The sequence below is a fragment of the Plecotus auritus genome (genome assembly GCF_963455305.1).
Source record: "Plecotus auritus genome assembly, chromosome: 1".
Lineage (NCBI taxonomy): Eukaryota > Metazoa > Chordata > Mammalia > Chiroptera > Vespertilionidae > Plecotus > Plecotus auritus.
In genome coordinates this window covers 71,651,154-71,664,757 of record NC_137770.1, presented here as the reverse complement: position 1 = coordinate 71,664,757, position 13,604 = coordinate 71,651,154, and the positions used below count along the sequence as shown (strand labels likewise).

The 13,604-nt window shown below is 59.6% G+C and overlaps 1 protein-coding gene across 1 annotated transcript in view; it reads right to left on the bottom strand.

Annotated features, from left to right (window-relative positions):
• The window catches only part of SPTBN5 (spectrin beta, non-erythrocytic 5), a gene marked incomplete at both ends in the record, with an annotated part of 38,955 nt that overhangs the window by 3,076 nt on the left and 22,275 nt on the right, over positions 1 to 13,604 (bottom strand). The window contains 33 exon segments of the mRNA XM_080644844.1: positions 183 to 294; positions 555 to 607; positions 975 to 1,042; positions 1,545 to 1,616; positions 1,984 to 2,077; positions 2,079 to 2,120; positions 2,122 to 2,171; positions 2,275 to 2,284; positions 2,286 to 2,470; positions 2,995 to 3,037; positions 3,039 to 3,196; positions 3,415 to 3,527; positions 3,530 to 3,575; positions 3,716 to 3,886; positions 3,888 to 3,968; positions 4,046 to 4,200; positions 5,062 to 5,135; positions 7,562 to 7,583; positions 7,586 to 7,636; positions 7,639 to 7,732; positions 8,370 to 8,447; positions 8,714 to 8,793; positions 8,796 to 8,868; positions 9,090 to 9,339; positions 9,641 to 9,852; positions 10,534 to 10,648; positions 10,719 to 10,776; positions 10,779 to 10,819; positions 11,757 to 11,838; positions 11,931 to 11,949; positions 12,058 to 12,164; positions 12,167 to 12,188; positions 12,310 to 12,459. Of these exon segments, the coding sequence (XP_080500970.1) occupies positions 183 to 294; positions 555 to 607; positions 975 to 1,042; positions 1,545 to 1,616; positions 1,984 to 2,077; positions 2,079 to 2,120; positions 2,122 to 2,171; positions 2,275 to 2,284; positions 2,286 to 2,470; positions 2,995 to 3,037; positions 3,039 to 3,196; positions 3,415 to 3,527; positions 3,530 to 3,575; positions 3,716 to 3,886; positions 3,888 to 3,968; positions 4,046 to 4,200; positions 5,062 to 5,135; positions 7,562 to 7,583; positions 7,586 to 7,636; positions 7,639 to 7,732; positions 8,370 to 8,447; positions 8,714 to 8,793; positions 8,796 to 8,868; positions 9,090 to 9,339; positions 9,641 to 9,852; positions 10,534 to 10,648; positions 10,719 to 10,776; positions 10,779 to 10,819; positions 11,757 to 11,838; positions 11,931 to 11,949; positions 12,058 to 12,164; positions 12,167 to 12,188; positions 12,310 to 12,459 (2,981 nt within the window).

The following is a 13,604-nucleotide window of genomic DNA, read 5'->3' as shown; positions in this document are numbered from 1 at the left end:
GGGCGGGCAGAGGAAGCTGCTGTCAGGGTCTGGAGGGCAGCGGGTGGGGGGGAAAGGGAGGGAGGTGGCAGCAGGGGCGGGGGTGGGCAGGGAGGAGGTAGAGTCCAGTTCCCCAAAGAGCTAGGTGACCCCCACTCTGCAGGGCAGAGCTGAGCCCACAGCGGGGACAGGATGCCATCTATAGTAGGTCCTGACAGCATCCAAGGAAGGTGTGGCCCTGGGCAGCCTGCTCCAGCTGCCGGCCCCACTCCTGGACCTTTGCATCTGGGGTGGCCCAGGTCTCCTGCACCTTCTCTCACTCCCAGGCCAACTGCTGGGCCAGGCTGTCCTGAGCCACGGGTTGCAGCAGGCCTAGGCGGTAAGCCTCCTGCGCCACCTTCTCTCTGTGGCTGCCAATTTCCTCTGCCGCCAGAACAGAGGATCCGATCTCACTCCCTGCTGTGTGCTCCTCACTCAGGAGTCCAGTCCTCACTGGCCAGGCCACCTACTAGGATGCTCTGCTCCATAAGCTGGGAGGGGTCCTTGCCTCTCACTTCTGGGGTCCCCTTACCCACTGTCCTCAGGGAATGGCTCAGACAGGAAGCCCACTGTGCTGTTGCTGCAGGGTCTGCACCGATGACAAACTGTGGTCACAGGTGTCTCTTGCCATCAGGGTGGCTTCTCCCACATCCAGGCCCAGAGCTCAGCCACTACCTGCTCAAAGCCACGAAGCTCCCGGGCCGCAGCCAGGCTCTGGAAGAGGAGGGAGGGCTGCTCTGGGCTCAGCTTATTCCCAGGGTCCTTTCTCCCTGCAGTCATGACCTCCTGGGCCACCCCCTTGTGGGGCTTGGTGAATCGTTCATGACCACCAGGCACAGAAAATGTCCCAGATGGGGCAGCTGCTCAGTGAAGCACGATGTTACTGATGCTGTGGTCGGGCCTCGGAGGGCATCCTGTGGGGAGAGGGTCTTCAGGGCACACCTCATGAGAAAGGCAGAGATGGAGGCTCTGCAGCGGGTGAGGTGGGTCCATGGGAGGGAGGACGCTGGTTTGGGGCGTCCGCCTGCTGAGAGGAGAGGGTCAGCTCAGGAGGCGGCTCTGGCTCGGACCCTTGGAGATGGCATCTCTGGGCTGCGGGGCCTATGGGGGCACAAGGAGCTGGCTGCTTCATAGGAGCCGTCAGCCGTGCCCGAGAACTAAGTGTGGGGACCTGAAGGTTTCCTTGGTGTACACATCCCTTGGAGCACTCAGGTGAGGAGAGCGAGTGAGTGGAATGAAGGAGCGTCTATTGTGCGTCTTAATAAAATTGGAGCCGTGTGGGGTGGCTTGGCGGAGTTAGGAGCTGCCGGACATGCTGCCTGCTTCTTGGAGGTGTGAACCACACGCGGAGGCGCCGGCAGGGAAGGCAGGGGGTAGAAGACTTGGCTGGAAGCTGGGGCAGCCACTGCCTCCCCCCCCCCCGCCCCCGCACCCCCCCCCCCCCGCCGGGGGGCCTGTTTCTCCCTGGCCCATGCAAAAGGCACAGGTGGCCCTGCCCCTTGGCTGGCCCGGCCGGAGGCACCCACCTGCGTGCAGGCTTGTATTGCCCTGCCCAGCCTCTCCCAAGTGGCCTCGATGTGACTCCTCTGGGCTTGAACCTGGGGACAGCACCCGGTGATGCCCACTGCAGGCTGCCTGCCAGCTCCCTCAGGGCCTGCCCCTTGGCCTGCCCCAGGCTCTGGACCTCCTCTCTGAAAGCATCAAACTTCTCTTCCAGCCCCTGTGAGGGCGGAGGGCCAGGCGGGTCACTCTGGAGGGGTGTCCAGCACTCCGGAAACTCACAAAGGCTGGGCAGTGTCGGGCAGTTCCGACATCCCTCGGCCCAGGCTCTAGAACCAAGAGTCTCCCGGAGCCCAGAGGTCCCCCATTCCCCTTCTGCTCACCCCCTCATCTCCCCGGACGCAGACCTTCTTTGCCTTGCTCTGCCTCAACTCACACCCCCAGGTTCACTCAGGAGTGACTCACCTTGATGGCCTCCAGGTCCCATCTGTAGTCCTGAGACTCAGCAGTGGCCACGTTGCTGGCCAGCCAGGCATCGAGGAGCCGTGCCGCACACTCGTTGGTGGAGCTGCAGCTGCTCCCGCAGGCCTCGCCTACTGCTCTCTGCAGCAGCCCGAATGCGCTTCCCTCCCCGCCTGCATCTGGGCCAGCACCTGGGCCGTGGCAGGAAGGACAGCCGACTGGAGCCCTTCCTCTCCAGGCGGAACCCGCCTGTGTGGCTCTGTAGGGAGCGCCCCCCCTCCACCCTCCACCCACCTTTCTAGGTGCTGCCGCTCTCAGGGAGGGCTGCTGTCCCCTGAAGCCCCTCGATGCGCATGCCGAACCCCTCCAGGTCTCTCCTGGGGGCCTCCAGCTGCCGCAGAAGGGCCTGTGTGGCCTCGGCACTCTGGCCCATGTCCTGGCGCTCCAGGATACAGCCCGGTTGGGCCAGCCAGGATTCTGCCTCCAGGAGCTGGGGTGACACACAGGAGGGCAGGTTTCTAATTTGGTCTGAAAATGGAGCCTGAGCATCAGCATTTCCAGGTGAGGCCTGGCGGGGAGTCAGGTGGTTAGAGCCTCGTCCCACACACCAAGATTGCAGGTTTGATCTCAGGTCAGGGCACAGGAATCAACCAATGAATGTACAAGTGGGCGGAGCAGCAAGTCAATGTCTCTCTCCCTTCCTCCCTCCCCTACTCTCTCTCTTGCAAATCAATGAATTAAGTAATAAAAAAATAAGGTTCCAGGTGAAGCATTGATTTAGAACCACTGGTTTGAACAAACAGCAAAACCAAACCAAACTCAGTGTCTGTTTTCCTGGAAACATGCTGAGGGGAGAGACCTTGAGGGCAGGAGACTAGCTAGTGGAGGACAGAGATGCGCAGAGCCGGGACCCCACGTGGGATCACCTTTCGGGCCTGCATACACTCTGGGTGTCCTCATGCCCCCCACCCAGCCCTCCGTACTCCTCCTTCTCCTCACCTCCTCGCCCCTCACCTCCGTCAGGAACTGCTGGGCCTCCTGAGCCTGTTGCACCCGCTGCCCCCTCTGCCCGAAGGCGGTCCATGGCTTTCTCCAGCTGCTGTACGCGGGCAGCCACGTCCCAGGCAGCAAAGTGCCCAGCCTGCACGGGCTTGAGCCCTGTGCCCGCCACTGCCTGGACCAGAGCCTCATGGCTGCTCTTCTCACTCTCCAGGTTCTGTGGAGTCGGGGGAAGAGAGAACAGGGATGCTACTCGGCACCCCACTAGAAACCCCAGAGTTGTCGCTGAAGCCCCTGGGATCCCACAAACTTGTCCCCAAGGAATGTCCTGTCTTGTGCCCCCCAAAGAGCCCAGGGTGCTCCCAGCTGGGCCACAGTGCCGGATTCCCTTGGTGGATTGGTGGGGGACCCAACTGGTGCCTTGCCTGCAGGCACCGCAGTGTGCTCAGGCTCTGGCCGCAGTCCTGTGTGTCTAGCAGGGCCAGCGTCTCCTGCACCCGGGCCACCTCTCATCGTGTCCCTGAAGAACTGCAAGAGGCAGCTCCGGCCTCCAGGGCTGTCCTGTGCTCCCGGAGGGGCTCCGCAGGCTCCCCAACCTGCAGCAGTGGAGGGGGGCCAGGGTAGGTGGGCACCGCGGTCATCAGTATTAGGGCCACTCTGCCCACTCACTCTGTGCCCCTCACTGAAGGCAAGGGAAGCGCTGGGGAGACGAGCTGGGGGGCAGGGAGAAGGAGGCCGAGGAGGATGGGTACAGGCAGATCCACCTCTGAAGCAGCAGCTGGGCCTGCTCGTCCACATCCCGGGCGATGGTGGCCTTCCTATGCCTGTGCCGTCCGGCCTGCCTGTCCACCGCTGCCTCCAGCTCTCCCCGGGCCCCCAGGAACTCCTCCAGGCCAGGCTGGTCCTGGTCCCCCGATGGGAGCTCTCAGCTCAACCTCTATAGGCTCCAGCCAGCTCTCTAGTTCCTCCGTGCTCCTCCTTAGATGGGCCTGGGGCATGATGGACGTGGGCATGATGGGGAGAGGCCCGGAGCCCACCCATCCTGCTCCACAGCCCGGGGCCTCACCTCGCAGACCGCCTGCAGTGTGGCTGCCTTCCTCTGGCAGTTGGCCTGCAGCTTGTCCCAGGCCTCTGCCAGCTCCTGCAGGCTCCCTGGATGGTCTCCGAGGCCGGGTGGCCCTCCTGCAGCAGCCTCTGCCCCTCCTACAGCCACAGCTTGCACTGCTGGTGCCAGGGCACTTGTGTCAGCTCCAACCGCCAGCCCGTGGTTACAGTCTCTGTGCTGGCTGTGTGATCTTGGGCAAGTTCCTTAACCTCTCTGAACTCATTAGCTCTATCCATTTCATTGGGATAATGAGGGTTATTTTGCTTAAATGAGGTAAATCATTTAAAATACTTAGCAGGGCACTTTCCGTCCGAGGGAGCCGCCGGGGTCAGGATAATGTAAAAGGGAATGCACTGGACTCCAGGACGCTGGCTGTGCCCTGACTGTCTTCTCAGCTTTCCTGACAGTTTAAAAACCATCACATCAAAATACTCCTTTTAAAATTGTTGAAAAGGCACCATTTTAGGAGAGGGTGTCCAGAGAAGCGACAATTTCTCACTGCCCTTCGGTACTTAGCATGGGGCTGCGCACACAAAGCACTCGATGAGCATCGGCTATCCATGACGAGGACCCAGAGCCACTGCCAGGGCTCAGTGGAGCAGCCTCGTGCTCTGGCCTGCCAGACTGTCCCCCGGTCCCCCAGCTGGGCCGGGGCTCACCATCTGCAGCCTTGGCTGTTGGTGCACGCCTGTGTGCAGCTCGGCCTCGAGATCCTGTTGCTTCCACAGCGGTGCCTGCAGCCTGGCTGGGGCCCACCAGCCCTCTCCCAGGGCCACCAGGTTCTTCCCTGAGCCGTGTGACCACCTGGACACACAGGGAGGACCAGGCTCTGCTGCTGGGGCTCTCCCCTCCCCTAACCTCTGGGATGCCCTGAGGAAGGGTGGCGTCTCTCTGGGGCAACTCCTACCCTCCACAACAACCCCCCCCTCCACAACAACCCCCCCCCCCCCCGCCTTGGAACCTCGAAGGAATCCTACAGAAAAGCCTGCAGCTGCCGGAGCTCCTGCAGTCAGCAGCGATGGTCCGGGCTCGCTCCAGGAGTGCCTCTTTCCTGCCAGAAGGAGGGTCTCATGTGGCCACAGGCCTGCCCACCAGGACCTGGAGCTGCTCAGGGTGTGTGCATGCCATGTGCATGTGGTGCCCTGCCAGCCTAGGCAGCCTTACTTGGTATCCATATACCCTGAATCTGGGGTTTCCTTTGAGATCGAGACAGATTCTATCTCCCCTCTTCCTTAGTGTCTGTTATGGGCTGAATTGTGTCCCTTCATCCCCATATTCTTATGTTGAAGTCCTAATCCCCAGTCCTCAGAACGTGACTTTATTTGGAGACAGGGTCTTTAAAGAGGTAATTAAATTAAAATGCGGTCATTAGGGGGGGCCCTAATCCAATATGACTGGTGTCCTTGTAAGAAAGATTAAGACACAGAAACACATAGAGGGACGACTATGTAAAGACAGAGGGAGAAGCCAGCCGTCGGTAAGCCAAGGACAGAGACCTCAGGAGAAACCAGTCTTCCCAACATCTTGGTCTAGGCCCGCGGTCGGCAAACTGCGGCTCGTGAGCCACATGCGGCTCTTTGGCCCCTTGAGTGTGGCTCTTCCACAAAATACCACGGCCTGGGCGAGTCTATTTTGAAGAAGTGGCGTTAGAAGAAGTTTAAGTTTAAAAAATTTGGCTCTCAAAAGAAATTTCAATCGTTGTACTGTTGATATTTGGCTCTGTTGACGAATGAGTTTGTCGACCACTGGTCTAGGCCTTCCAGCCTCCAGAACTGAGAAAATACACTTCTGTGGTTTAAGCCTCAGTCTATGGTACGTTGTTATGGACGCCTGAGCAGGCTCGTAGTGTCTAAACAACCTATATATATTTTTTATTTCAGAGAGGAAGGGCGAGAGAGAGAGACAGAAACATCAATGATGAGAAAGAGCCTGGCTGGCATGGCTCAGTGGTTGAGCATCAACCTATGATCCAAGAGGCCATGGTTCGATCCCCTGTGAGGGCCATGCCCAGGTTGTTGGCTCGGTCCCCAGTGTGGGGCGTGCAGGAGGCGGCCGATCAATGATTCTCTCTCATCACTGATGTTTCTATCTCTTTCTTCCTCTCCCTTCTTCTTTCTGAAATCAATAAAAACATATTTTTTAAAAATGATGATAATCGCTGATAATTAAACCCACAACCTGGGCATGTGCCCTAATGGGGAATTGAACCGCGACCTCCTGGTTCATAGGTTGATGCTCAACCACTGAGCCACACCAGTCAGGCTGTCTAAACAACCTTTGATCATGAACTGCTATTAGTAAGAATTTTTTGAGCAGGCACCTCCCAAATATACTAGTATATGTATTTGTGTGTGTGCCCATGTATTTAGCTATATATTATTCAATATATGTATGTACCTCTGTACTAATATGTTCAGTACATTGTCATGTGTTCAAAAAAAGAAATGACATCAATAAAAAATAGGAAAAGAAAGTTTAATCTGTCCCCCTCACCCTGGGGTCCACCCACACCTCATATTGGCTGAGTCCCCACACTGGTGTGAGTGTTAGCCTTTGTCTCCTCATTCTGGGGTGGCCAAAGGGGGTGCAGGGGCCATGCAGGGAGGCTTGACTGAACCCAACATCTGAGAGGATGCCAGAAGCCGGGGCGGGGGTGGGGGGGGCACGCGGCGGTCAGGTGCTCTCCAGCTGGGCCTGCCAGGAACTGTCTAAAGTGACTGGGCAGAGGGGGTGTTGACAGAGACCAGCAAACCAACGTTTGCGATCTGTCAATCAAAGACAGGGGTCCACCTGGGTGCCAGCACAAGCGTCACAAACACTATGGGTCCCGGTGGGCTCTCTCAGGAGGGAGACCCCTGCCAATCTGGGATCCAGCTTTTGGCCAGGATCTGCCTTGATCTAAAAGTATGAGGAGCTGGACAAGGCAGCTGAGCCGGACGGGCTTTTGTGGAACCTGGCATCTTGTAAGCTGTGTCGGTTTCAGTTAAATGAGCATAAAAGAAATCTGTCAACCGGCCAGAGTGCCAGGCACCATGCTAGGACATCAAGGCTACCTTCCGTCCTCATGCAGACCGAGAGGCAGGCATTGCTCTCCCCTTGTAGTAGATGCTAGACTCCATGAGGAGTCTGCCCCAGCCCTCCCATGAGTGGGCAGCGAGGAACTCAGGACTGCCTGGCTCTGGAGGCCTGACACGTAGCCCTGGGAGCTGGCACCATCATTCCATTAGGTTTTCTCTCTCTTAGTTCCCCTATATGACCCTCCCTGATCTCAGCCCAATGGCCATGTGCTGCTTGGCATTCATAATGGACCCCCTCCCTGCAGGGTGGAGGTGGTGGGGCCCTGGCTTCTGACTGCAGCCCTTGGCAAAGGCTGGTGAGCCTGGGCCAGGAGGCAGAAGGGCAGGAAGGGAAGAGCCAGATGCCCCATGTCCATGCCAGCCCTCCCATGACTCCCCTCAGCCCCCGAGCCAGAGGTACCTGAGGAGCGTGGCCTGGCACCACCTAGGGTGCCCTGGGCCTCTGGGTATCCACCCTGGTGCAGGCTGCGGGCCAGGCTTCTGGAGCGCTGATCTCTCCCGCCTGTGCCTCCAGGCCCCGCTCCAGCACCCCGTGCTTCCTCCGGAGGGTCTCCACGTTGGCCAAGGGGTCCTGGCGGGAGCAGGGGGGCTGATACTGTGCATGGGGCTGCACCCCCTGTCCCAAGCTATGCTTTTCCACCTAGAGCCATCCTACCAAGCACAGCCTCACTCACCCCTGGGGCCCCTCGAGGCTGCACTTGGCTTTGGGACTGTGATTCTCAGCCAGGGAAGGTACTGAGGGATATGGTTTAAGAGTCAGAATTTCCAGGGCAGGTGGGGCTTTTATGTGGCAGGAACACCGCCCCTTCTTTGCACCCCCAATAAGGCTCCTCAGCACAGAATAGGCTAGCCCCCGATTGTTCTCTGAGGTTTCCCATGAGTCAGGCTCGCCTGCCACAGGGGTTGGGACAGTGGTCGGAAAAGCAAACCTCTAGGTGCAAGGAAGTGAGGAGGGCAGAGGTGAGAAGGGTGGTGGGAAGAAGGCAAGAAAGGGCCTGGGCCCCACGCACACCCTCTAAGCTCTCACAGCATTCCCGGTGGGGTGCTCCCAGGGGTGCCCGCACTGCTCACACAGATGGGCGAGTAACTGCCCAGTGATGGATGGGGTTGAGGGGAGACCCCTTGGCCTGGGGAGCTCAGGCAGCCCTGGCGGGTTTGACCCCTAACGCTGCTCTTGTAAACCCGCCCTCACTCCTGCTGGCACCTACCCCCAGACCCTCACTGGCTGGGCACGTTTCCTGGCTGCAGAGCCAACATTCCATCTGCTCCACCGACCTCAGGAAGAACTGCTGGGAAAGGGAAAGGCGAGAGGAAGCGAGTCGAGGGTCCGGTGACTGCAGGGGCATGAACCTGTTGGCAGTCCAATGGAGAAACCAGGGGCCTGGGCCCTGGTCCCACAGGATGAGTCCACAGCAGGCAAGACTTGTGGGCAAGCTGGGCGGCGAGTGGTGGGAAGAGGCCCTGGCATAGCAGCCTCTCTGGCTTTGGCTTTGACCAGGGGAGTGGGGTTAGTGCGGCCCCCAGTGGGTGGGGCTGGATGGAGGCTGCTTACCTGTAGCTCCAGAGCCTGCTGCAGGCCATGCAGTTCCTGGCTTAAGCCAGCCAGGGCCTGGCGGATGCCAGGGGGCACAGGTGCCCGGCTGCAAGCAGGCACTGCCCCGTGCTCTGGGGCAGGCGTATGCTGTCTGTTCGGGAGTCCAGCTCAGCCTGTCACAGGACTGGACTCAGATCCCAGAGGTGAGGCCACCAGGGCTGGAGGAGGCCCAGTGGGAAGGAGGAGGGGTGGGAGGCAGCTGGTGGGTGGGATGGAAGAGGAGAAAGGCAGAGGCAGGCGATGGGAAGAGGACCCGAGAAAGTTGGGATCACAGGAAGGGAGAGGGCAGAGAGGAGGTGAGATTCCAGGAAAGGCCCAGGGACTACCTGCTCACCTTTAGCTCCTGGAGCTCCTTGGCAGGCCTCTGCAGGGCTGCGGGGGGCGGGGCGGGGGAAGGTGGGAGGGAGGGGGCACTTCGAGCATCCGTCTCCGCCCGCAGCCCCCGGGCCCAGACCAGCAATTCCCGCAGTGCTGCCTGCAGTTTCTGAGCTTGGTGCGAGGCATCCAGCGACGCCCTCCTGTCCACAGGGTTCATCAGTTTGTCCTCTGAGCCCCTCTTTGCGTCCTGTGCCCACCAATGCCTTCTGTCCCAGAATCCCCTCAGTCAAAGACGGGCCCCCAGGGGCTGGGGATTAATGGGGTGATAACACCTTCAGTTATTTGAAGGATGAGAACTGGGGCCAAGAGAAGTATGGGGACCGAGAGAAGGTCAGAAAGAGCACTGGGGTTCACACCACTTCTGGGCCCTGCTCTGGAGCTGCCGCCAGCGGTCCACCGTCTCCTGCTGCTTGTGGCCGAGGCTGCCTGAGACTTCTCTGGCAGAGGCGGCCACCTCCCTCCCCAGGGGTTGTGGGGGAAGCAGACTTTATTCAGGGGAGTGCCGGCTCCAGAGGCCCCCATAGGAGTAACAGCTGAGTGGACCCAGCCGGCTCAGGTCCCGAAGCCCCCGGTCCTCCGCCTGCCTCCACGCCCAGCGCACACCTCCACCGGGGCCTGGATGAGGCCCATTTCCTGTGCCAGCTTCCCACGTTTCCACAGCAGCCTCTGCACGCTCTCCACGTCTGTCTGTCCCGCAGTCCAGGGCCTGACCGGGCAGCCTGGGGAGGAATGGGAGACGCGGGCTTGCCTTTCTCCAGCCCCTCCCTCACTGCAGGGGTCACTGCTGCAGGGTTTTTGTGTAGAAAGTAAGCATGCAGCATGATTCCCTTCCCAGAGGCTCCGGGGCTGGAGCCGGGCGCTGGCCCCTTCCTTTTGCTGAGGAGGAGGCTTCTGAGGAGAGACTTAGGGTGGGACTGCCATCTGTGAGGTGCTTCCACATACACGGTCTCATTGGACCCTCATTGCTTTGGGGGGAACTGAGCATGGACGGCCAGGCCTGGCGGGGTGGGAGCCACAGGAGAAGTGAGGATGGTCTGCTTCACATGGGGCCCCTCAGGCTCCTGCAGCTCCTCCACGCTGCCTCTGCCCGCGGCCGGCCATTCTGGGCGGTGGCTGACACAATCCTGGGGCTAATGCCCCCGGTTCTGAGCTTGCTCAGGGACAACAGAGAAAACACTGGGGTGGGGGGATCTGGCCTCTGGACTCACGGTGCTTCTGGGGGGAAAGGATCCAGGTGGGCTATCCTCAAAGACTGCAGTGGGGGCTTCTACAGTTCAGAGAGGATCCCAAGAGCCCCTGGTGGACCCTCCAAGTACCCTCGCTGAAGCGGAGAGGTGGGCGAGGGCAGGACCCGCGGGCAGCACTCACCCCTGAGCTGCATTTGCTCTTTGACCGCTTACCTTCTCCCTGATCCGCTCAGTGACGGCACCCAGCTCACAGGACGACGTGTGTATCTCCAGGGCATCTTCAAGCTGCCGCTGGTACCGGAGCAGGTTGCCATGGAAACTGTGCCACCTGGCAGAGAGGATGTGAGGCTGAGGCTGAGCTGGCCCTCCAGCCCCCTCTCCTGCCCACTGCTTCCTACCCTGGGACTGGCCTGTTGTTGAGGTGGTGTTGCCGCTGGCAGATGGCCTTGACTTGCTCGGGTCCCGGTTCGTGAGATGCAGTGACAAGCCATTGATGCTCCTGATGGGGGTGCAGGGTGAGTGCATTGGCACCACCCACTCTGAGCCCCTATCTGCACTGCAGATGGCACTCAGAGTGTCTGCTTGGGCCCGAGAGAGCATGAGAAGCAGCTTGTCGGGGGAGTGGAGGCAGCTGCTTCCTCTGCTGTGGCACCGTTGCCCCGCCCCATCCCACCCCAGGCGCAGCGAGCAGGACAAACTAGGAGCCTGCAGCCTCACACTCACCTCTGAGGCAGAAAGAAATGTGCTCCAAGTCAGGACCAGATGGGAGGGGGCGAGTGGTACGCACTAATTGACAGAAGCTTTTCAAGTTAAAATGCAGCTTGTTGGATAAGAAAAGCACCCCGCATGAGAGAAATGGACGTTTGGGGTGTGTGTAGGGGGAGGTGAGGAGATGCTGAGATGCTGAAGGACGGCTATTGATTATCCATGACACCCAGGCACATACACATGCTTTTATTTTACATTTTGAAGTAATTATAGATGTCTAGGAAATTGCAAAAGTAGTATAGAAAAGTCCCATTACCCTTCCCCCAGCTTCCCCTGACTGGTAACAACTTACATATCTACAACACAGAATGAATAACTGGACTACAGATTTCATCCAGAATTCACCCGTTTCTACATGCGCACATCTGTGTGTGTGTGTGTGTGTGGGGGGGGTAATGGTGCTATGTAGTTTTGTTACTCATGTAACCACCACCACACGTACATGCTCTCTTGCCTATGAGGTGGTAGGTGTTATCCCCATTTTAAAGATGGAGAAACTAAGGCTCAGCAGGAAGAGGGAGCCTGTCTCAGCACATACAGGTAGTAAGTGCGGAGCTGTCACTTGAGCCCACACCTGACTCCAGAGCCCAGTACTCTGAGCTGTATTTCCCAATGGGGGGATGTGTTGGCCGACCTCCCCGCTGCAGGACCCCTTCCCCGGCCCAGACTCCTTGAGCTCCCGGAGCTGTTTGAGGAGCTGCAGGCAGGGCTCACGGTTCTGCCCCAGGTCACCGATGCTACCATCACCTCCTGTGGAGGAGGAGGACCAGAGGGCGGCCCTGTGAGCACCAGCCCTAGTGCACCCAGTCCCCTGGCACCTCGCTGTCTGCCGGGGCTCCCACCTGTCAGGGAGCCAGGGGGCTGCAGGCCTGGGGCTCCCCGGTTCTCAGCCCCACGGCCTCACCTCCCACTCGCCCCTGCCCAGCGGGGCCTCACCAGGCCCTGCATCCAGTCCTCTCAATGGTCCGCTCTCTGCAGGAACTCCAGGAAGTTCTGTATGTCCTCCAGGTTCTGGCCCCGGAGGGCCACTGCCCTCATCAGTGTCCCCCTGCGCTCCCGCAGCCTCTGGGATGGCTTTGCGCCAGGAGAGCCTCACCCTCCTGGGAAGGAGGGCCACTGGAAGGCCCTGCCTGTCACCCTCCCCTCTCCCCGCCCCTTTCCTGTTGGCCATCCTGGGATTCAACTTTGGGGCAGGGGTGGGGCTGAGGGCCTGGCTGTTACCTTGGCGACTGACATTATGACCTCCTCATGGGCCTGGACCTCATCCTGGAAGGCCTGGTGTTTCCGAAGGTGCCTCAACTGATCTTTCAGGTCCCCAGGAGGGGGCAGCTCTTCCAATCGCTGAGCCTGCTCCTGGATCCAGTCCTCGGCCTGGTGGGGGTGGGAACATGAGCCCCATGATGCTGATATGGCCTCTGCCACAGAGACATCCCGCCGCCTCCCCTCAGCTGTGTCCCAAGGGCAGGATGGGAGAGAGCCTGGGAAGTGAGAACCAGTGGGGCTAGCCCAGGAAGACATGGCCCGGGCCCCACTGGCCCCCCACCACAGAAAGGTAGGCCTTCTGTGGGAGATGAGGCTCTGCCCCGCCTCTCTGCCCCGGCCCTGTGAGAGCTGAGGATGCAGCGGGGTTTGCACAAAGATGTCTTTGAATAAAATATTCTGGGCTCTAGCATGGCCTCTGGGAAGGCCACTGAACTCTCCAAAACTCAGTGTCCTCATTGCAGGGTGTGGGGAAGGCTGAATGCGCCCAGGACGGGGAGTGTCAACTGTAAACTAAAATGTGGCCCAAATGGAAGGCACTGGCTGGGGATGGCCCTCTGGGCCGCGGCCCGCGCGGAGCCAGCCATCAGTAGGGAAGCGTGCAGGGCCCGTCTCCAGGTCTCAGCCAGTTTCTTCACTCGAGCCCGATGCTCCAGTATGGTGTGGAGCAGGTCCTGTACCCTGGGGCCCCCGAGGTGTCTGCCAGCTCACACAGGGCTGCCTCCTGTGGGGCGGGGCACCACCTGCTGTTCTCCCAGCTGGTGAGGCTGGAGCAGGGGCTGGCTCACAGGGAAGCCCTGGCCTCTGGCCTGCATGGCCTGGGGCTGACCCAGCACTGGCTGATCCTCCCCGTGAGCCAGAACCCAGTGACCCCATAATATGGGGCCAAGTGGGCCCCCTGTCCCTGCAATGTGGCCCACCCCATCCAAGGCCCCCTTCTTTTTTTAAAAAAAAATATTTTTTTATTGATTTCAGAGAGGAAGGGAGAGGTAGAGAGAGAAACATCAATGATGAGAATGAATCATTGATCGGCTGCCTCCTGCATGCCCCCTACTAGAGATCGTGCCCACAACCCAGGCATATACCCTTGACTGGAATTGAACCTGGGACCCTTTATTCTGCAGGCCAACGCTCTATCCACTGAGCCAAGCCAGCTAGGGCTAAGGCCCCCTTCTTGAGCCACATGTTCAACTCTGCTCAGTCAGCCCCAACCATGTGCTCCTACCCCACAGGCCACCCCCCACATCAACATTGCC